Genomic DNA, 24,231 nt, shown 5'->3' with positions numbered 1-24,231 from the left:
CACCAAAATAAAAAAAGTCTCCATAGGCTTTATTTCAATTGCCTTTAAATATTTCTTGAACACTTCCAGTTTTCATCTGCAGGTCTCTAGGGAAGAAATAGACTTACTTGTCCAATTTAGGTGTCCACTATTTTCCCTGGACATTCTTGATGAACTTCTTATTTGTCACTTTTTAAAAGCGTGTCAGGGTATTTTTCAAGCGAATAGGCCACCATCTGCACTCCTCCCTGTCATCTGTCCCCTGAGCAGTCCTCTCTTTGTGCTATTACATATACTATTGATCTTTTAATCTTATTATTTATTTACTTATTTTGATCTGTACTGGTGCTCGGAATTGGAACTTAGAACCTCTCATTTTTTTTACTTGACTTTTTTGTTGTGCTCTACCACTTAAGCCACAGCTCCACTTCTGGCTTTTTGGTGATTAATTGGAAATGAGACGCAGGGACTTTTCTGTCCAGGCTGGCTTCGAACTTCAATCTTCAGATCTCAGTCCTGAGTAGTTAGGGTTACGGGAATGAACCATGGGGTCTGGCATCATTTTTTTTTTTTAAATCACGTTTTAAAACAATCTTTGGACCTATTTCTTTAGGACAAATCACCAGAAGTGGATTCAGGAGCCAAAAGATAGGAATAGGTTTTCTTGCTCTTTTAACTTAAGGGTAGGTCATTATGGGGAAGAAAAAAAAAAAGATAAAACTAACTCACAGAGATAGTCTATGTATTTACTTGTGGTCTGTAATAGGAAAGAAATACAGAAACCTTGCCAACCAGATGACAAGGCAGGCTTTGCTGAGCTGGGCAGAGAGCTGGAAGAGGCTGGGCTGTTCCCTGGGAACATTCTCAACTTGATATCTCAGTCTTCTAAACATCGGTTCATTCAGGGTTGCCCTCCTCCCCCACTCCCTAGCTTTGCCTTTGCAAGAAGAATTCCATAACAGAGCTGGGCAAGTTCTAGAATCTCACGAACTCCCAAGAATCAAATGCCTTGTGGCGGGTGGGAATAAATATTTTACCTGAACAAGGCAGCCTGGGCTGGTGGAGGGAGTTTTGCTCTACCCAGGCAGGGCCTGCATCAACCTGCTGACTCAACAGGTGCTCCACACCTAGCTGGATGGCAGGAATGGAAGGGATGCATACCTTTGGCTCTAGACTCGGACACTTTCAAAAGAAAAAATCTGGGACTCCTGGGAGAGGACACAACACCACTTATTTATATCCCAGGGTGAACTACTTACCAAAACGGACTCTGGGGACAGGTCTAGTTGGGATAGGAGGTGAAGAGACTCCAAGGTGCCTCTAAAAGCAAGAGAAGGAACCCTGTGGAGGAGGTGAAGCTACATCTTGCCTTGTATACATTCTCAGAAATTTCCTAAAACCTAAACTTCCTTCTCCAGTCTTGGAGAACCACGTGCACTGGAAGATGCTCGGACCTTAAACTTGGGATGGATGTGAGGAGTGAGCTGCAGATTCCTGTGGGCTTCGGCTCCAGGGACCCCACACAGTTACATCCATGTGCAAGCGAGCAGTTGGCCTGCACAATTTGCATCACAACCATGCTGGGATTTCTGCTTTCTTGTGGCTTTGGAAGGGGAAGTATTGCCATGATTTAATCTTAGCTCAGCTCCGTGCAAGTCTTGTTGTGGCTTGGACCAAAACCTCTCAGATTTCTTTTCCACTACCCTCCCTAGATTCTTCTCTCTAAGAGGCTCTACCCCTGTGGTTCCCTTTTCTTGATCTCACACCTGCCTCCTCATCTTGGGCATGAGTGAAGCCCAGGAATCAGCTTTTCCTGGACAAAGGGCTTCCTTGGCCATTCTAGATTTGATGACATGCTGCCGGGAGGTGTCTTCTATCCTATTGTCAGCCTGTGTTTTATTCTCAGCCCCATCATTTCCTGAAATGGTCTGCTTTATTTATGTGCCTATATATTGCCTCCTCCCTCGGGAGAGCAGAGCCTCCTCCAGGAGAATGGTGACGGAGGCTTTCTGTTCTCTGTGTGGAGCTGACAACAGCGCCAACATCTACAGGAGATCCATCCAAAACGCCCAGGCAGGGCTGATACCAGCCAGAACTGTCCTCCCTCTCCTCCTCTCTGAATTATCATTGGTGTCTTAAGGGGGATCATGTGTGTATGTGTATGTGTGCGCCTGTGTGCTTAGCAGGAGAGGAAGGCAGGCAAGGTAGGGCTGGTTTGCATGCAGAATAGGGTTCCTACCCAACTTAGAAACTTCACTTGTAGTGTGACTTGGGCCCCCTGCCCCAACTCTGCAGAAGGAGAAGACATCTGTGGGGGCTCCAGGGAGCTGAGCTGGACCGAAGGGGCAGACGTTCATAGAGAGATTTTAGTTTGATATAAAAAAAGAACAGGAGACAGAGTGGTCCCACAGCTGCTTACCTGGCCGGGCTCTCTACATTGTTCAACCGCCTTGCGGATCACACCCTCAGCTTGCTACCCACCTCCAAGTTCTTGGAGCTCACGCTTGTGCGGAGGGATTCGCCAGCACAGAAGCTGGCATCTCTGCGTGGTGGTGAAGGGAATGAGACCAGATGGTCTCTGTGGGCCATTTCAGCTCCTATTTTAGGGCTTTGGCTGAGAACAGTTCATTTCTAATCTATGTTCTGTGAACTGCAGGGCCTCTAGGGAGGAGAGGGTGACAGACTGCATCACACTGTTAATAGTGTGGCGGGGTGAAAGCTCAGTGACCCCACAGTCCAGTGCACTGGTCAGTGGCCACATCTGCCCACTTGCTGTTTGCTTAGCCCGGAAAGTTGATCATCTATCTCAGGAATTTGGCACCAAGGAGAAATCTGCCTTGCCAGGTTCTCATGTGAGCTTGAGTATACCCTTTTCTTTTCTTCTGGAAGACCAAAAGTATTTGGATTCTATTTGGATGCCCTCTCTTGGGACTCTGGTAGTCTAGGATTCTGCTACAGAATCTTGGACGTGAAAAGAAATTGGATCTGTAGCAAAGCCTTGTGCTCAGGCTCCAATTCTCCAGCAGCTCATCCTTCTTCGTTGACAGCCTGAAACGGAACCAAGACCTTTGACCTCTGTCAGCAGCAGCTCAAGGTCTCAGAGTGGCTCAGAGTGTTTGTTCACAGCTCTGACTGGCCACATGAAGCAAGAGTGTGATTTGTCAGTGGATGGAGCCTGAAATGTCTGTCATGAGAAATGGGAGCTAACTCTTCCAGAAGTGTCCTGGAAACTATCCTGCCAGTACCCCCTGACAGGTCTGCTGTTCTAGAGGGCAGGAGAGGCACTTAGTACGTCCGTCTTTGGTTACTAGGGACTCACTGGGCAGCCTTTATGCCAAGACCACTCTATATGGCAGCCTTGGGCAGGCTTCCACCTGGTCCTAAACCTAGAGTGGGAATGGGTTTGCCAAGGAGTCTTTTCATGATGCCCTGGGGTATGTCATGATGTTTTTGTCTATTATGATTCTCTGAAAATTCATCTCCATTCATCTTTAGGAGAGTCACACAGGCATAAGAAGGTCAGCAGGGAAGCTGACCACTGCTCCTGGGATCATTCACCATCCTGAGCTAGCCCCCCACCCCTTTTTTTTTCTCCTGTAGAAAGGAAAGTCTCAGGAGGGAGCTGGTAGCTCAACGGTAGAATACTTGCCTAGTATGCACAAGGCCCTAGGTTCAATTCCCTGTAGTGCCAGAAAGAGAAATTATAGCATACTTAGTTAAATTTGAATATCAGATGAATAATAAATGATGATTTAATGTTGGTATGACCTATGCAATATTTGGGACATACTTATACTAAAATTACTTCTTATCGATCTAAACTCCACATTTAACTGGGCATGTCATATTTTCTCAGGGAAACCATACCACTTTCAAAACCAAGTTCAGATATTAATGAGGACAGAGGAATAATGTGAAGATTAATAATGTATGAAAGTACTTTACAGATCACAGAGTTCTGTGTCAATGAGAAGGATTTGTTTGAGCTGTATGGCTTTGATATAGGGGTTCTTTTGTGGGCTTATGAGTCATGATGGAGAGTCCCATAACACAAAGAGGAAGTTCAATTATAAGACCATAGATTCAAAACCAGCAGTATCAGATGGAGCCTGAAGCACACAAGGTAGAAAACCCGTGGGTTTTGACTGATAGAAAATGCAACCCAGGACTTCCTAGGATATGAACTATACCTGGATCTTCTGGCTGCGTCTTTGGGATTAGTGTCTAGATTGCTGTCCTTCTCTCTGGGGGCTTAAGAAGGATGGGAATGGACTGGATGCAATGTGTTGATGTTCTGATGTCAGAATGTTCTACCCATATGCTACCCGTGTTCTAGCAGAGTCAGGCCCTGGGGATCTGGGGACACAAACCATAGGCTTCTCATCCATTATGGGTCTTTCTTCCTGGAAAGTGGCAGTTTTGCTTTGGGATATAGCCTTCCAAGCACTGTTCAGTCTAGAACAGTAGAACCCCACAACAGGCAGCACCCTCCCTTCCCCCTGCCAAGCCCTTAGGACTTCCACTCTTCCCTCCTTCCATATTGGAGACAGTGAAACTAAAGATTACATTGAGGAAGCCACACATCCAAGGTCATGGAAAGAGTTAGGGGCAGCATTAGGGACCCCAGTCTTCTTTATCATAACTCAGGGAAAAGTTTTACCAGTGCCATCCTACCTAGGGATTCCCTCTTTGTGGGCAGACCCTCCCACCCCCAGCAACCACTGTCCTCTAAAGCCAGTGATCCAGGATGCTGTGGAGAAAGGTCATTCCTCATACAGGTGAAAGGTGACTGTTTAATACTGGTGGTAATAACCTACTTGAAGACAGATGAGTTTGTGAAATACTGACCCATCATTTTATCTCGCCTTCTACATTGGATGCCAGCCCCTGGATATGTGGTGCTCTCTCACAGATGGACAGTGGTGGTTAGAGTATGGCCTCTGTGCAGGACTGCAGCCTGGCTCTGACATTACATGCTGCATAAGCTTCACAAGTTATGTAACAGAGGCAAACGGTGACTCCATGTTCTCATCCATCAAGTGAGCATAATGATAGTGTACTTCACTCATAGGATTCTAATGGGACTTAGTGATTATGTTTACGAAAGTACTTAGCACATGGTTGGCACTTAGACAATATCAGCTCCTATTATTGAATGGCTCTTATAGTTTCAGAGCTCTGTTCTATGATTCCCAAGCCCCTCTGATCTTTATTCCTCCTCTTCCTTCAAGACTCAATTCCGTTTCCTTGTGCCTAGGAAGACTTCTTTGATTCTTTTCCCTTGATGCAAGCACTATACTACTTGATCCCTTTTGGGTTGTTTTGTAATAAAGTCTCACTAACTTTTGTCTGGGCTGTCCTTGACCGTGAGATTCTCCTGCCTTTGCTTCCCGAGTAGCGGGGCTCACAGGTGTGTTTTATTGTGCCAAGTGTGTACTTATTTAAATGCATTCTATTTGGTTATTATCTGGCCTCTCTCCCTGACTGATCTTCAATTGCATCTTTATTCCCAATATCAAGCATAGGATCAGGCTGACATTTTGTGTTAAATTAATGAATGACAATGAGTGATCCAACTGAGTCCCAATTGTAGGAATCAGTTTTTATGTCTTTTCCTCACCCCATAGCTAATCCAATAGCAAGTCTTGACAATCCTACTTCTAAACCTGCTTGGTTGCTAGCTCATGCCATTATCTTCTCACATCTGAACAGCTCAGCCTTCTCACCAGTCAGTGTCTCCCTGCTGCCGTGTGATCCACTGTCATCCTCTTGCTTTAAACTTTTCCCTTGATTTCTTACTGCTCTGGGCATGAAATGCAACCTTCTTACAAGGTTCCAGAGCCCTGGAGGGCCTAGCTCATCCTCCTTTCCCCTTCACATAATACAATTTGCGCATTCATGTCTCCTGACTGCTCCTCCTCTTCCTCTACATGCACTCATTCCTTCTCATTTTTGCAGAGTTGGCTCCTTCTGATTCCGGGTGGAATGGCATATCTTCAGGGGGGCTTTCCCCATCACCCCAAGGGGACACCTCTCAGTTATTCTGTGTCTCGACACCTTTTTAATCTCCTTTGCAACATTTGTCAGGATCTGTGAATATCATGATTGTTGACCCACTTATTTGTTAATTGATGAGCTCACTGTATTGTAAACACTGGTCCCTTGTCTGTTGTCTTGTTCATTAGAGTGTCTCTCAGGAAGTATTGAATACATTTTTGCTGGGGGAATGAGTAAGTGAATGAGTGAATGAATGAATGAATAAGAATCCTCCTAGACTAAGTATTAGATGCACATTTTACCAAACTTAGCTGGAACTGAGAGAGGCTGATTCGTGCCCTAGATAACACACACACTGGAAGTGGTACAGCCAAGCTCACAAGATCATGGACTTTTCCCACGGGAACATTTCACCTTGAAGGGAGGTAGACTCTAGGCTTGCAGATCCAGCTTGGCTGATTCATAAGCTAATTCCCCAACATGGGACTGGATGGCAGAGATTCCGGTGTTCCTGCCTCTTAAAGAGGTGGTGCTGCCAGCCTGTGGCTAAGGATTACATCCAATTCCAAATTCCAGGCTGCATTTGAGGCATTACACATACCCGATAAACACCCGATGATCATAAGAACAGTGCAGTGATTGTTGAGAAAAGGAAATGAGACCCACGGGCCGGACAAGAGGCCTGATCTCCCAGGACCCTCTTCAGAGCTTGTTCTAATTTGGGCCTGATGGAATGACAAAGACGTTCCTAGGTCCCTTACATTCGTATGGCCTAATTTGGAAGATTTTGTCATTCCCAAGGCCGCCACGGCTTCCTGAGAGAGCCCTTGATTATTGTCATTAAATACCAGCTTCATCATTGATAATAAGCTGGCAGCAGGAGGCTGTTTCTTTGATTTGAAAAGGAACGTTCCTGGAGCGGGATTGTGGGGACATCGAGAGGACCCCGGGTGAGAAGTCAGAAGAGGGAGAAGGCACGTGGGTGTTAAGGCAGACGGCTTGAAGCCTCCTGCTGGCTCATTACTGCCTTCTCTGTAAGAAATGATTTGGGCCTGAGTGTAAGAGAGCTGGGATCCGACCCTGGTTCCATTGTTAATTTGCTGTGTAAGACCTAGTCAAGGTCCTTTCTTTCTCCGAGTTCTGGTTTATCATTGGTACCAGGACATATTTAGGGATGCAGCCTTTTCCCTTTTGCTTTGATAGTTGCTCTTTTTGTGGCTTCTTCAGGGAATCATTTGTTCCCCTAATATGGGGTTTCCCTGCTATCTGGTCCTCAGAAGCCAGTATGAAGACAACTTTGCTATCTTCAAACACTTCAGCAAAGGGCATCATAGTCCTAAGGGCCTTAGATCTTTCTGGAGAACCACAGGAAGAAAGGGGAGCCATGTATCTGCTCCTGCCAAGCACTCTTTCAGTATGTGCCTGCTGGCTGGCCACATACTCCAATGAAGGAGGTTCTTTAGAGGGCTAAGAGCATGAGAGGCAGGAAGCCTAACTTTTCTGAAAGTCTAGAATTTTGGGCATCTCCCCTAGCTACTGAGGAGGCTGAGATCTGAGGATCACAGTTCAAAGCTAACTCCAGGCAGAAAAGTCCATGAGACTCTCCAATTAACCACCAAAAAGCTGGAAGTGGAGCTGTGGGGCTCAAGTGGTAGAGCACTAGCTTTGAGGGGGAAAAAAGCCAAGTAAGAGCCAGAGGCTCAGAGTTCAAGCCTCAGTACTAGTACAGACAGAAGCAGCAACAAGAAAACAGAATTCTGGGAGTGGAACCTCAGAGACAGTGTATCCTCTTATCCTTGACCTACTATATAGAAAGACAGGTTTAAGAAAATCAGCCATGTCTGGGCTCTAGTTGCTCATGCCCTCAGTCTTAACTACTCAGGAGGTTGAGATCTGATGATTGCAGTTTGAAGTCAGTCCAGGCTGACTAGGAAGAATAGTCCTTGAGATTCTTTATCTCTAATTATCTGGCCCAAAGCCTGAGGTGGAACCCTGACTCAGGTTGTAGAGCACCAGCATTGAGTAAAAAAGCTAAGGGATAGTGCCCAGGCTCTGAATTCAAGCCTCAGGACCAGCACACACACAAAAAGAAAATCAGCCGTGTCCAGCCCAATGTCTTTTTGGTGTTTACTATGGGCAGGGTTGGGCTCCATGTTTTATGTACATTGCTCTGCTTGACCTTGAGCCAAACAGAGATAAACCTGATGTGGTCCATGTACAGCTAGGATGATCAGGACTGAGTACTGTTGGATAATCAGTAGTATTCTTTACTGCTAAGTTACTGTTTCATCCAACTATAATTAGCAACTTAAAATGACCAAAGTAGAGGAAGTCCAGTTAGCCATTGTGGAAATCACTCTGGACCTGAGGGCTAAAGGTCTTCCATTTATTAGCTTAGTAACCTAAGGCCAGTTATTTGGCTGCTTTGACAGACAATAATTGCTTGCTCCGTGGGGACCATCACTTCTTCCGCTTCATAGTATAAGATTAAAAGGTGCCATGTATGTGAAATGTTTCCAATGGATGCCTGACACCTACTAAGTGCCTGGGAACTTCAGTCACTGTGGTTACCGTTGGTTACTGTTACTATGACAACTGCCTTGACTTCCATCTTCCCTTCAGGGTGGTGGCAAAGCTCAAATGAGAAATGGCCAGGAAAGCTCTGTTTGCTGTACAGTTGTCAGTAGTCCCTTCCATTACAATTATAGCAACCCAAGGGAAAGAGTTATTTGTGAAGCTCTGACCCTGTTCCTCCCCCGAATGGTTCAAATTCTTTGCTTGGCAGCCAACACTGATGACGAACGAGTGAGTGAGTGAGAGAGCGAGGGTTTGACTTGGTGCCCACTGTGAGTGATGTCCTTCAATAGATCTCCAAGAACAGCAGCAAGAGCTTTCCTGGGCTTATTTTAACATCAGAGGGATTTTGAAGTTGAATTTCAACATTTAGCTTCACTGTGTGGAAATGGTGCTTCACAATTAGTGTTGGCCTTCACTGAAGCTCTTTCTTCCCTTTGTCATCTTAAGAAGAGATACCAGAATGTGACCCAGGGACATATCCCCAGATTCTAATGAGCTCTATTGTTGCTTATTATTGATTTTGAGAATAATGTGTACTTATTTAAAATAAGATGGAGAAGGTAAAAGCAGGGAGAGAAATTTAAAATTCCTACAAGGCATTCACTCAGAAATAAAGAAAGCTCATATCTTGGCATATTTAGCTTTGGTTTTTCATATTATCATTTTACATGTTAGGAATGATACCATAAATATTCTTGTAAGCTTTTTTTTGGTAATTTTGTATTGCTAGAATTTCCTTCATGAATCTGTTTTATGGAAGTTTAATAATCCAACACAGAAACATCACAGAGTACAAAAAGTACCCTTATTGTTAAATGGTTAGTTCTAATTTTCTTTCTTTTCTCAAGTTCTGTCTCTGTCTCCATGTCTCCACGTCTCCACGTCTCCATGTCTCTCTCTCTCTCTCTCTCTCTCTGTTTTTCTTCCTTTTTGGGACAGAATCTTGCCATGTATCCCAGGCTGGCTGGCTTCAAACTCCCTGTGCAGCTTTGGCTAGTCTCAAACTTCAGTTATTTCTGTTTCAGCCTCCCAAGTGCAGAGATTACAGGCATGTATCACCATGACTGCCTTTCATTTTCATTATTCTATGTACCATTCTAATAAACATTTTTGTATATGAATATTATTATTTATTTCACTTGGGCATATTTATAAAGTGGAAATTATGGGTCAAGGAAGAATACATATATATGTGTGTATGGAAAGGTTGTATCCTACTAACTTTTATGTTCCTGCCAATAGTGAGAATCACTCTCTAGCAGGAACAGGTACTCCTCGTTTCTATAAATTCTGATCCCATGTGAATCAGCAGGTAAGAAAAAAAAGACAACTATCTTGATTTGCAACTCATTGATTACTTTAGCTGCACAGACAGTATTTCATATTTCTTAGTCATTTGTATACTTTTCCTTGTTGTGAGTTGTCTATCAGCATTCTTCGACCAGCAGTCTTGGGTAATCATGGCTAACAACTCTAGAGTAGCTAGCAGAAGATGGCAAACTTTGTATTCAGCCACATCTGATAGGAGGCCAAGGCTCTGGCAGGAAAGAATTCATGCACTCTTCAATGGAGCCAAAAAGAGGAAAGTTCCTCTGTGTGTGTGTGTGTGTGTGTGTGTGTGTGTGTGTGTGTGTGTGCGCGCGCGCGCGCGCGCGCGCACGCACGCAAGCGTATGTGTGTTTTATATAGCACGTATGTGTTTTACAGCCTGGGAGAAGCAGGATGAGCTACATCTATAATGCTTTCTTTCTTCCAGTGCTTCTCTTTTCTTAAATGCTGACTTACTGAGTGGGTTAAATTTAGCTTGTGTCTGTCCTTTCTTCCAATGTGCTCATCAAGCTCTTACTATGTGCAATGCACAATGCACACATTAACGGACTGTGGAGTAAAGAGAAGAACCTGGCTTTTGGAGTCAGGCAGATCTTGGGCAAGTCCCTTTGCCTCTTTCAGAGACTCAATTTCCTCTTCTTTCAAGCGCAGACAGAGTCTTAACCTTTGAGGAATGAGTTTGTTAAGAATGCGAAACACTTGAGCAGTGCCTGACACATCACAAGACTCCTTGTAACTCAACAAGTCTGGAACCACTTGTATTGATTCTGAGCTAGTGCCCCGTTCAAAGAAGAATGGAAGTATGTCCTTTATAGCACCTGTGTCTCCTACAGGAGAATGGTCATGCTGCTGAGAGTTTCCAACAAGGTCTCTCTGACACCTGCTATTCTGTGGCTCCAGCTGCTATGAATGAACCCTGGACCTTAAATGTACTTCTGGGGCTAAAGGAAGAGAGCCAGCCAACATTCTGATACATATTATCACAGCTGTAAGGACAATCTTCTCTTCTTCCTAACATTATTTCATAACCATTTTTTCCTTTATTGTTAAGGGTACTGGCCCAAACCAGCTAGGTCAGTTTGATTTCTGGCTCTACTACTTACTAAGTGACCTTAGGCAAAACTGTGCCACAGTTTTCTTATCTGTAAGATGCAGGTAATAATATGTTATAGGATGAATGTGTCCCCCTAAAATTCATATGTTGAAATCCTAACTCCTGACCCCAGATAATGGTATTTTGAGACATTTGGGAGGTGTTAGTTCATGAAGGTATGACCCCTACGGATGGAATTAGTGGTTTTATAAAGGAGATCCCAGGAAGTTCCCATGCCTCCTCTACTGTGTGACTATAGTGAAAAGATGGCCATCAATGAACCGGATAGGCTCTTCACCAGACATTGAATCTGCTGGTATCTTGATCTTGGGATTCTTCCTTCCCTTCCCTTCCCTCCGCTCCCTCCCTCCCTCCATTAATTCCTTCCTTTGCCAGTACTGATGCTGAACCTCAAGACCTTGAACTCTTGCTCAACTCCCCACCTACCCCCTCTCAGAGCTGTTGTTATTCTAATACTTGAATCATGCTTCCAGTTCTGGCCCTTTGCAGGTTAACTGGAGATGAGTCTCTGTAATTTGTCTGCCCAGGTTGGCTTTGCACCAGGATTCTCAGATCGCAGCATTCTGAGTAGCTAGGATTACAGGCATGAGCCAAACCACCAAAATTGTAAAAAATAAAATTTTTGTTGTTTATAAGCCACACGATCTATGTTTCTTTGTTATAGAAGTATAAATAGATTAGCACATAATAGTACCTACTTCATAGAGTTCTAAGGATTAAATGAAATAACTCTTGGTACCATGGTTAGCACACTGTAAGATGTCAGTTATCATTAACATTGCAATGACATTATAGAATTAAATGGAATAGACATGGTACAACTTTTCTCTGATGTTGTATATTTAAGATGTTTCCAGTTTTAAAATGTAAATTAAATATTCTTAACAAATAGTGAAGTCATCTTGTACATCTTTTTTTTAAGGGAAGGAAATGAACTGAAGAATTAAATGTTGAATGAAGCAATATTAGTACACAAATTATCTTTCAGATTTGGATGTGATGGTGCATACCTGTAATCTCAGTACTTAGGAAGCTGATATATTTGAGGCCAACCTGGCCTAAATAGTAAGACTTTGTCTCAGAAAAGTTATCTTTAAAAAAGAAAAACCACTTCAACACTTTCTAAACATATTGTGGACTAACTGTCCCACATCAAAACTCCGGCTTGAATGTGATTCTTGCCTGAGGCAGAGCTGAGTTACTCTACAAGGTCTTCCAGTCCTTCGTTCCAAGATGCTCCTAGCAGAGAAGCCACATCAGCCTTTCTCCTCTGCTACCAGAGAACCTCTGATATAGCACGACTCAGGACTGCAGTGTATACACACACACACACACACACACACACACACACATTAAATATCTAGGAGGGTAACTGTCAAGCCATATCACCTTATGGGGAGGTTATAGGCCAGAGATTTCTGTTCTGGTCTTTTTACCAATGAAGTTTAATGATAGCAGTGATGTGACTGAAATTCACAGTTACCCAGACTGAGCATCATCTGTGTGTTAGGCTTTGTAAAAATATCTTCCATCCTCAAATGTAAAACCACGTGAGAGAGGATTTAATACCATGGTATAGAGGAGGAATCAGAGGCTCAGTAAGGGCAAAGGTTTCCTCCAAGGTCACACAGTTGGCAGAGCCCTGATCCAAGTCTGTGATGCTAAAGATACAAGCTTTTCCCAGGGGCACCACAGGATCTCTTTTCCATTTAATCAACATGGATTAGAGCTCACATTGTATTGCCCCTGCTAGGCACTGAGAACAGAAAGATGCCATCAATCACTAGTTCTAGTATTAAGGCTGATGCTTGTCCGGGAGAAGTAAGAAAGCTGTGTGGGCAGCTCAATTTATCCTGTTGTATGTATTTCTGAAAGCCATTCTTAATCCTTTTAGGAAGAGGCAGGGAGAGATAGATGGATAGATCAAGTTGGTAATCAACGAATAAAATAAAGCAGGTGGGGAAATAAGGGCAGATTAATTTCCATTTAGAAATCCAAAAGAGCCTCCTGGAGGATGTGGCATTTCAGCTGGGCTGAGGAGGAGAGAGAGAAGGTGCATGTTTTGTTCACTCCTTTCCTAAACAGAAGTAAAAATAGAAGCTCCTTAGTGCTTGCTAAATATTGGTCTTGAAACCAGATCATTCACACACCCCTCTCATTTTGTCCCCACTTCCTTACACAGACAGCTTTGTCAGGACACACCTAGAGAAAACCACAAATTCAAAAATACAACACACACATCAGCCAGATGCTGGTGGCACATGCCTGTAACCCTAGCTACTCAGGAGGCAGAGGTCTGAGGATCACTGTTCAAATCCAGCCTGGGCACACAAGTATGAGGGACACTTGCCTCCAATTAACTAGCAAAATGCCAGCAGTGGATTGGCTCAGGGATAGGGTGTCAACCTTAAGTGAAAAAGCCAATAAGTAAGTGTCCACCACCAACCAACCAACCAACCAACCAACCGAACAATCCCAACCACTAGGTAGGCACAGATTATTAAAAAAAAAAACATGCAAATAACATCTAGTTCCCATATTCAGATTCACACAGGTATAAAACTCACATAGATGAACTTATACATATGCTTTTCCACCCAAGCACATACATATCCTTTCCACACCCACTACTCAGGCAGGAAAATAAAGGCATGCTTTCTTTAACATACACACGTTTGCACACAAATCTCATCCTGCTGGTCTGGTTGGAGTCCAGTGACTAATGGGAAACCAAACACAAGTACCGCCCGTGTAGGGGAGGCGTCAAGAAGGCCAGGACTGGGTTAGCTGCATAGCTGGGATTAAGCCCAATCAGATGACAAACTTGCCCTGCCCGGCTGCCCCTACAAGCTGCGCTGCCATGGTCCTGGTTGCTGGTATGAGGTTGCGCATGCCTGATTTGCAGTTTCACCCAGGGTTTAAAGTCATCCAGGGTGAAGCACTGCTGTCAGCCCCACCCCCCATCTCTGTGACAACAGGCCAGAGTCTCTAGGGGAGCCCGGCAGGGCTGAGGCCCTCAGGCTGCTTTCCAACCCAAGGCTTGTCTGGACACACTTCGCTGAGAGTAGTTAGCATTAATGAGGGTTTACCATAGTGGGCAGCCCATTATGTACATCATTTAATTCTACCATCAGCTCTGTGAGGGGGATGGGGTGCCTCCCATCACCTCCATTTAGTGGTGAGAAAACCGAGTCAGACCCCTGAACCAGTTCGCTAGAAGCGGAGATGCAACTCCAGTCAGATTCTGGTCTTCCTGGGGTGAAGTGTGCGAGGTAAGTGAGTCTGTTTCCCCAGGCAAGAGTCCAGCACCTTGTGCCCCGGACGGGTCTGCAGACCGGCCCCGTCCAGCCTGGCTCCACTGATGATGAGCCAGGCTCACAAGCAGGTGCTTGGTGGGGGCGTGCCTCAGTTTCCCCATCCCTGAAGTGGAAATGGCAGCGCAGACCTCGCAGGGCCGAGGCCAGGCTCTCCTGGCAATAGAGGCAAGGCTGTCACAGGGTCGACCTGGTTCCTTGCGGGGGGCCGCAGGCCAGTCCCTGCCCGAACCGGGGTGCGGCGCCGGCGCCCCATTGTTCAGGAAGGCGGGGTCACTCGGAGAGAGGAATCCCCGCCCCGGGTCGCGCTGGCAGCCCGGTGAAGCAGAGGACTTGGCCCGGCGTCTGCCGCACGGGGCGCGTCCTTTGTCTGCTCCTCTGCGCCGGGTGCCGGAGGGCCCGCGCCCGGCTCTACGGGCAGACAAAGCGGGAGCCGCCGCTGGCCCGGCCGGCTCCAGCGGCGCTCGCACCACCCTCCTCCCGCCCTACGTCCCGCCCCTTTTCCCACGATGTCTTCTGATTGGTCTGCTGGGCTACAAAGAGGCCGGGAAGCGGGTGGGTCACGTGGGCGAGAGCGGCCTCTCATTGGCTAGGTACGGCTGCCAGTCGAGGAGGGCGGGCTGTCCGCGCTCGGCCGGGTCGTTCCCTCCGCGCTGAGGCCCGCCCGCGGGGCCGGCCGCCTGTCAGAGAGGGAGGCGGCGATGGTGCGCCCGGTGGCCGCGACGACGACGGCGGCGGCGGCGGCGGCGGCGGCTTCCTCGGTCGGATTGCCAGGAAGAGAAGATGACTGACCAACCGACTGGTTGAATGAATGAATGGCGGAGCCGAGCGCGCCATGAGGAGCCTGCCGAGCCTGGGCGGCCTCGCCCTGTTGTGCTGCGCCGCCGCCGCCGCCGCCTCGGTCGCCTCGGCCGGGAATGTCACCGGTGGCGGCGGGGCCGAGGGGCAGGTGGACGCGTCGCCGGGCCCGGGGCTGCGCGGCGAGCCCAGCCACCCCTTCTCTGAGGCGACGGCTCCCACGGCCCAGGCCCCGCCGACCGGCCCCCCGCGCGCCACGGTCCGCCGAGCCCCGGCCTCGATGCCCCCAGCCCGGCCCCCGGAGCCCACCCCTCCCCGGGCCACCGCGGGACCCGCGGCGACCTCCTCCCGCGCGCCGCCCGGCCGCTCGCCGACCGCTCCTCCCGAGGCGGAGCGCACTGCCACCACCCCGGTGGCGCCGACCGCCCTCTCCACGGCCACCGACCGGGCGCCGACCACCCCGGTAGCGACCACCGTTTTGGCGCCGACCACTCCCCGGACCCCGATCGCCGTCCTCCCCAGCAGCAGCAGCAGCAGCAGCAGCAGCCGCCGCGTCCCGCCCACCCCACCTGCCACCGAGCCCCCCTCCCCTCCTCCCCCAGGTGAGTCCCCGCGCTGGCTGTCGGGCGGCACCCTCCCCACCCGGACCCCAGCCTCGGGCATCTAGGGTTGGGCGCGAGGCTGGAATGGTTCGTTTCGCTCCTCTGGTCTCCACTCCCCAAGGGGAGATCCAAGCTCCAGCCGCCTAGGTTGACCCTCTGCACTACCCACCTCGCCCCAGGTCTGGGAAGTCTTTTTGTCCAGCCTCTCCCCCTCCCTCTTCCTCCCCCACTCCCCCCCACCCCCCCCATCCCCGGGGCCGTGCTCTTTCAGGTCGGGGGTAGCTGCTCTCGGCCAGGCATCGCATCTCTTTCCAAACCAGGTTTTTCTGGCCTTTGTCAGAAGCGATCCTGCAGGGACGCAAACTTTTGGGTTCGGCTCCACCTCGCCTGGTTTATCTGGGGGAAGTTTGAAAACCAGCAAACATCCCTGCTTCCATCCACCCCACAGGTCAAAGGCTAAGCGAAAGGGATCCCGGTTTCCTTGTTCATTTTTCTTCTTGTTGTTGTTAATATCAGATGTGCCTGTGGCAGGTGGAAGAGGTAGGGAGAGGATTTTGTTTAGAAACAACAGTACACTACCCGAGGTCACAAAATAAAACAGGTATTGTCATCCATGTTTTCTCTGCAAGTAAGTAGATTCAGTAGGTCATTTGGGGCACGTGTGTTATCTAGGTTGAGCACGTTTATAAATTAGGTTAAAACCCTTCCTTGCACTATGTATTTTCTCAATTACAAGGTCAGGTGTTCGGTTAAAGACAATTTAAGCAGGGATGCCCATTTTTGTCCCCTTAAAAACTAGGCTGATTTTGCTGATGCTGACAGAGGCCAATTTCATTTGGAGTTCATACAGAGAATAAAGCTCCTCTTCTTTCTGGTTAAAGTCTCAAGCAACGTTAGATCTGACTCCTTTCTTTCTCCTTTTATATCTAAAGTTGCCCTTAGCCAAGAAAATATAACTTGTCAAGACTTTAGACAAGAGTTTCTGAGTTCTTTTGCTTAGAGTTGGGGTGGAGGTATGTCCAAAGCCCTTGTCTGGCTGGATCAGCTGACCTAATTCTTAGGCGCAGTGGTTTACTGTGAGTCAGGTTATGGACTTTGGACTATAATTGTGTCTGTAGAGAAATTTCCCACATGGTTATATGCTTTGATACAGTGTTGGTTTGGAGTTTGATTATTCATTCTGAAAAAAAAAAAGCCAAATTTGGATTGATTCCAGCTTCAAGGGTATATTAACTAGCCCCCCCCCCTTTTTTTTAACCTGTGATGATTTGGGCCTTTAGATGAGACACTGACATATGATTAAAAGACAGGAATTATAGTGGTTGAAATTATGGGCTGTGTTGTCCATTCTTAGGTTAGAATTCCAGTGGGCTGTCCCTATGAAAGCTTGAGCAAGTTACTTAACCTTTCTGGCCTCCGTTTCTTCAACTGTGAAATGAAGATAATTATAGTACTTGTAAGATTACTGTGAGAATTAAACATCTTGAGCTGAATCTGGCGGTGCATGCCTGTAATCCCAGCATTCAGGAGGCTGAGACCGAGGATCATAAGTTTGAGCTGAGCTACATACAGAGATCCTCTCTCAAAACTGTCTTTAGTGCTTAGCACAATTCCTGGTATAAGCACCATGTGTATGTTAAATATGCTTTTGACCAAGCATTTTTTTAAATAGAGAAAAGCATTTGAGAAACCAAGTAGGGACTTACGGTGATTAAATTTTTTTTCCATCTAGCAAAATATAATAAAAAAAGAATTAGATTTTTTTTTAAAATTTCAAGCACACAGTAGCATTGTTTGCAATTTCTTACTATGGTTAGTATCCGATAAATAACTCAGGATAATTAGTTTTCCTTGTTTTAAAAAGACACTAAGATAACCCTTTCTGACAAAAACAAAGCAAAACAAAAAACCAAAAGTCTACCAAGTGAAAAGTGAAAGTTACTGTTTTCTGGTTTCAGTAAACCTCTAGATGTTAGTAGTGTTTGCAGCTGGTTGTTTTTTTTTCCCTTCAAACTTTTTTTTCTGGGCATGTATGATCATTACACAGAATATTTTAAAATAGTTTTTAGGTGGGCAGGAGGTATAGCTCAGTGGTACAATTTTGGTCTAGAGTGTGCAATCCCTGTACTGCAAAGAAAATTTAATTGAATAAAATAGTTTTTTAAAAATGGAATGATTCTATAATACTGTTTTACAACTTGCTGTATTAACTGTGTATCATTGATTATATATATATACATATATATTTATGTGAGTACCTTGTATCTAATTATTTTTAATAGTTGTACTTCCTATTGTCAGAATGTGTCATAATTTATCCAACCAATCTCTATACACACTTAGATTGCTTTAAAGAGTCAAGAGAAGACTGTTCTTAAGTTCACTCCATTTTTATTATATTTGTCTAATACTTTGATTTGAATCAATGCTCAGAATTCAAATAAATTTCAAGTGTAGTAACATTGGGCTAATTAGTATTTGCCATTTGAATTGTTCAAAGTTATTAGTATTTTCCATGGACTAACCTAAGTTTAGTTTTAGCATGTCCAACTCTGGTCACTTCCCTTTGTTTTAAATAATCTGGAGTTTTTACTACTCTGTGAAATCACTCTGGGTTGCCAGTATCTAGTTCTCAGGAGCTTCATTAGCTTTGTGACCTGATAGACAATTTTAGGATTTTTTTTTTTTTTTTGCCGGTCCTGGTACTTGAACTCTGGGCCTGGCCACTGTCCCTGAGCTTCTTTTGCTTAAGGTTAGCACTCTCCCACTTGAGCCTCAGTGCCACTTCTGGCTTTTTTGAGTAGTTTACTGGAGATAAGAGTCTCACAGATATTCCTGCCCCAGCTGGCTTTGAACTGTGATCCTCAGATCTCGGCCTCCTGAGTAGCTAGGATTACAATTGTGAGCCACTGGTGCCTGGCTTAATTTTAGCTTTTATGATAGCAAGTATAGACTATTTAACCAGAGCCAAGGGTTTAAATAGTAAACAGAGCTCTTTGACAGAAGAAAACTATTTGAATTTGAAAGAGCTGATTTGGCTTGTAAAGCTAGATTCCCTGGCATTAGGAAGAGAGGTTCTTCCTCATTTCAATATTCCTATAAGAACTAAGTATAATGTTTGATTTGATACATCTTATAGATGCTTTCTGAATTAAGAATTTCTCTCTTGGAGACTTAGCTGAGTGTTTTTGCCTACCCCTAAGTTAGGGCTCTCCGTTGTTTACACTCAAACACTTTCTGCAAACTGAAAGTAATTGCCCAGCAAGCAAGCACTTTCCTCCCACAAACCTGGCAGAGTACTCAACTGATCGGACAGGACATTTGGGGAAGGGTAAAGAGGGATGCTGGGTCACTAGCAAATCGTAATAAAACTCTGAAGTAATGACAAATGTTGGAGTTTTTGAATTATTGACTTCTAGGGTACAATAGGCTTTTCTATTCTGACATGGCTCTACATTTTAAGAATGTATAGGGGTAGCTGATAGGCATAGCTGTAGTTAATGATGATGGTCTGGCTGGGCCCACTGGAGGCCATGTAGAACAAGTCTGATTATCTGAGCCATGGCAATTCTGAAGGGTTTTAGAGACAGTGATTATGCTCCTTTGGAATCTGAGCTAAATGACTTCAACTCATTTAACTGGTCTTTATGTGATATGTTTTCATATTTCTTTAATAGAGTCTCCTCTTTACTATACTTTTTCAGTCTTTCTGTGACACTCTCAGGATGTGGAAAAAACCTGGACATAATATACTAGCTGTGCTCAATTAGCTCTAGAAGAGAGGACAGTTACCTTGTTCTTTCTAGTTGTGACCTTGAAGATGATGTAGTTAAGCCTTGCTCACAATCTCTTTAATGGACATATTGGCTCCATTAAGATACCAGAATTTTAGCCAGGTATCAGTGACCCCTTTAAGCCTCGCTACTCAGGAGGCTGACATCTGAGGATCTTGGTTCAAAGCCAGCTAGGGCAGGATAGTCTGAGAGACTTATCACCAATTAAACAGCAAAAAGCTAGAAATGGAGGTGTGAATTAAGTGGTAGAGTGGTAGAGTGCAGCTCAGGGATAGCCCCCTGGCTCTAAGGGCAAGCCCAGGACCCATACAGAAGAAGAAGAAAGAAGAAGGAGAAAGAAGACAAGGGAGGTAGAGGAAGAGGAAGAGGAGACAGAGAAGGAGGAGGAAGAAGAAGAAGGGGAAGGAGAAGGAAAAGGAGAAGAAGAAGGAGAAAAAAGATACTAGAATCTTTTACTTAAAAACGTAAGAGCCTGATGGGTGTTTTTTCTCTATGGGCTTGGAAATTCTGTCCTTTTCTAAAATAACAAATGGAGACATTTACCATACATAGAGGATTGATTTGATTGTTAAATTCAAGTCATCCGTTTAGATCCCAAGTTTGTTTGTGTACTCCACCCAGTTCATTCACATTACCTACAGGGTGTTCTTATAGACAGTCAAAGGGCAAGTCAAGGCGGGCTGGTTATTCTTCCTCACAGGGTAAGAGTAAATTTATGGATGATAAAACATTTTTACAGGGAAGGGATAACAGTTTAGGTGAGTTCTCAAGGGTCTGTTTGACCAGTAATGTAAAAAGGAACCTTATTTATTTGAGATCCAGGTAATGAGAGCAAAGCCCTAGTTTGTAAATTCTACTACAACATGTAAATAAAACATTTGCAATAGATTCTATTTGCTTTGTTTTCCTTTTCTTATTGTTAGTTTGGAGACAGGATCTTGCTCTGTAAACCAGGTTGGTATGGAACACACTCTGTAGCCTAGGCTTTTTTCCTTATTCTCCCTCCCAGTGCTAGGATTACAGATGTGGACCACCATATCCAACTGTGTAGATTCTTCATGAAATAATAGCATCCAGAGCCCTCCTACTCAGACTGGAAAATTCCTTTTTTTTTTTTTTTTTAAAAAAAAAAAGCTAGTACTGGGGCTTGAACTCAAGGCTTTGAGCTCTCCTTCACCTTTTTTGCTCAGTGCTGTTGCTATGTCACTTGAACCATGCCTCTGGTTCCATGGGGAAGATGCTTTCTTCATCTTAAAATTTCCTATTACTAGGCTCAGGATCTTATTACTTATGTTTTATTTAAGAAGATACCATTTATTTTAAGGAAACAAACTGTAGAGATCCAAAGATAATATAGGTTCTTAATATTTTATTCAATTCTGGGTGCTTGAATATATTTGAGATTTTTTTCAGATTTTAGGAAGTTAATAAATCCACCTTACTGAAGCTGGGACAGCATCTAGTAGCCAAATATTTGAGGATATTCATTACAAAATACACATTGATTGGGATAAAAAGAGACTATAAGTGGTCTTGCATTTGATCAGGCCAGGCTTTGTTGCCAACTATGTTCAGGGCAGGGCAGGTATTTGCCACCAAATGAGTTACAGAAAAATATTTAGTTTTGGAACTTCAAATATTTAATCGGGTCTGAAGGATGTGGACTACATAATTGCAAACAGACTATGTTCTTGGAACTATTTTAAGTGTCTTACATATGTTAAGTCATTTAATCCTAGAATAGTTAGATCTTGAATTAGTTACTATTACTACCCTGTTTCCTTTTTTTTTTTTTTCTCCTTTCCCTGGTGTTGGAGGCTAGAGATACAATTCAGGGCCTCAATTCCTATTCTTATTTTCTGATAAGAAAACAGGTCCAGAGAAGACATTGTATTCTATACATTTACCCTCTTCAATGTTTTATAATGTTTTATGGTTGTGATATTAAATTATAGCTATTACTCTACTCTTGTTTTGTCTTTAATTTTTGTCTGTGATAGATAAATTTATCTGAATTCTTTTTTAGGGCCAAGTCTGGGGACTTCTCAAACTTACTTCTTATTCTTGTCCAAAATGCCTCATTTTGTATAGAAATTCCTTTGTCTGAATAGTTTCTGGAACAACATAAACTCCAGAACATTAGTTTGAAATCTTTTGAATGATGTCTTCAGGAAGCCTTTTGACTAGTTGAAAATTTGCACATTGAAATAATCTTACTAGACCTTTTTATCTTGGTTTTACTAAGGACCTATGAAATTAGAGTATGCATTACTTCTCATCTTAGCATTCCTAAATATGTGAACATTAACTTCCAGACGTCCTGGCACCCTTATAAAAAGAAAGGAAGTAAAGCATTATAGTGCTGGTTTTACTGATGGGTAAATTATGGGCAGAGAGATTACTGCTCTAGGGCACTTCATAGATCAGAAGAGGATAGAAATATAAGATATTGTTTATCTGAAAATGTTAGATGATATTTTTAGTCATAAATAGCCTTAATCTATGCCTTTTAAATTGATCTTGAACTTTGTTGTTTGTTTTCTTTAGGTCTAACATGAAAGTCTATTTTATATCATAGACACCTGGTCTGTGATCACTTAAGTCTTCTTTTAAGGAAAGTTATCTGGTTTTCACTAGAAACTACCCTATATTTTTGTAATTTTAAAGGGAGATTTAAAAAAAAATAGTGATGAAAAAGATAGAGATTGTTGAGATCCCTATGTATTTGAGCAACAATAAAAGTTTACTCAGAATAATTATCCTTGATGGTGTGTAAGTACTTCTAAGAAATTCTGATTAGTATCTGAATAACCTCTCTAATAATGCCACCATTCCATAGGTTATTGTTCTACGTATTATTGTTAGAGAAATCTTTCCCAATTTTTCCTTCTTAAAAACAAAATCTTCATTCTACTCTGCTTGCTTGTTTATAAATGAAAATTCTTCTATATGTTCTTCTCATTCTTGTCTCATTCTTAGCCCATTCCATTCTTTCCAGGTTCTTTTTTTTTTTTTTTTCCGTTGTGGGGCTCGAACTCTGGGCCTGGACAATGTCTCTCAGCTCTTCAGCTAAAGGCTAGTGCTCTACGACTTGAGCCACAGCGCCACTTCCAGTTTTCTGAGTGGTTTATTGGAGATAAGAGTCTCATGGACTTTGCTGCCCGAGCTGGCTTTGAACCGCATGATCCTCAGATCTCAGCCTCCTGAGCAGCTAGGATTACAGGCACCACCGCCCGGCTTCTTTCCAGGTTCCTTAGGGACCCAAATTACCCTCTCTGTTGAACAACTTACTACTTTGACCTCCCTCAGTGCCTTCTCAAAGCCTAATTCTTCCACAAGTCCTTTCTAGATGAACAAAAAGTCCTTGAAGATGTCTCGGTATCAGAACGCATGGGGTTGAAGACTTTGCACTCAGAATAAAACATGTCTTACTCTGTTACTTCATTCCTTTTCCTATTGATTTAAATAAATTTAATTTAGGTTATTAAGTCCATTTGATTAGTAGCTGTCATCATTTGTATAAATATTTAGGACATGGTGCTAATTACCTCTTTTTGAAAAAAAATAGAGAAAAGATTTTCCTTTTATCTGAGGATCTTCTTTATTGCTTAGATAAACCTCTTACCCTTCTCCACCACTAAGAACAAAGTAATCTTCCTCTAAAATTTTTTGTATTTTAAGTGACATTTTTTTCTGTATATGAGTAATTTGAGCTATTTTTGTTGGTAAGTTGACTTGGGATGTATACACAGTTATACAAGGTTTAATTTGATTGAGAAATGTTTAATCTTTTGAATAACAGAATTTTCCCTATAGAAACATAATTAAATTTAATAGTGTGAACAGAGTACTTATAATAATTAACAAGTTTGAAGTGCATTGTGCTTTACAGAATGCCTTTAAAATTCTTAGGACTTTGCCATCCATACTTTATCCTTATTGATGTATTATTTATGTGTGTCAATATATACACAAAGGGCCTGGGCACTCTTCCTTAACTTTTTTTTGTTTTTGGGTCCGGTCGTGGGGCCTGAACTCTGGGCCTGGGCGCTGTCCCTCAGCTCTTCAGCTCAAGGCTAGTGCTCTACCACTTGAGCCACAGCGCCACTTCTGGCTTTTTTTCTTTTTGCTTATGTGGTGTTGGGGAAGCGAACCCAGGGCCTCATGTATGCAAGGCAAGTCCTCTACCACTGAGCCACCTTCCCAGCCCCTTCCTTTTTTACTCAAGGCTAGTGCTCTACCATTTGAGCCACACCTCCACATCTCACTTTTTGCTGGTTAATTGATGATATTAGATATTTCTGTCCAGGCTGGCTTTGAACTGTGATCCTCAGATCTCAGTGTCCTGAGTGTAGCTAGGATGACAGGCACGAGCTACCAATGCTTAGCCCTATCAGTCTTTTTAAATTAAATATACATCATATAATTTAGTTTTTATGTAATACAATTGTAAATATTATTATCTTTATTTTATGAATGGCTAATACTTGGATTTACGAAGTTTAAGTAGTTTGCCCAAACCTATCATGTTTCACAAATTCTATTGAGGACAGGGATTTCTGTCTTGTTCACATTTATATCATCATTGTCCAGCCCCAAATTAGATTCTCAATATTTAATGACTTACTAGCCAAAGAAAGAACACTTAGTAGCTACAGTAGACATAGAGTATATGCTTGAGGAAAATAATGTAATAATAGCTTATCTCTTTGTTTAGAAATGCACTT

General features: G+C 43.8%; 1 protein-coding gene across 1 annotated transcript in view; it reads left to right on the top strand.

Annotated features, from left to right (window-relative positions):
* The first annotated feature begins 14,990 nt into the window (after positions 1-14,990).
* The window catches only part of Megf9 (multiple EGF like domains 9), a 90,025-nt gene continuing 80,784 nt past the window's right edge, over positions 14,991-24,231 (top strand). Inside the window, exon 1 of the mRNA XM_042678619.1 lies at positions 14,991-15,710. Within this exon, the coding sequence (XP_042534553.1) occupies positions 15,122-15,710 (589 nt within the window). The 5' untranslated portion in view covers positions 14,991-15,121. The remainder of the gene's footprint in view (positions 15,711-24,231) is intronic.

This window comes from Dipodomys spectabilis, unplaced genomic scaffold (genome assembly GCF_019054845.1).
Source record: "Dipodomys spectabilis isolate Male_0828 unplaced genomic scaffold, ASM1905484v1 ptg000046l, whole genome shotgun sequence".
Lineage (NCBI taxonomy): Eukaryota > Metazoa > Chordata > Mammalia > Rodentia > Heteromyidae > Dipodomys > Dipodomys spectabilis.
This window is presented reverse-complemented; position numbering and strand designations above follow the sequence as displayed.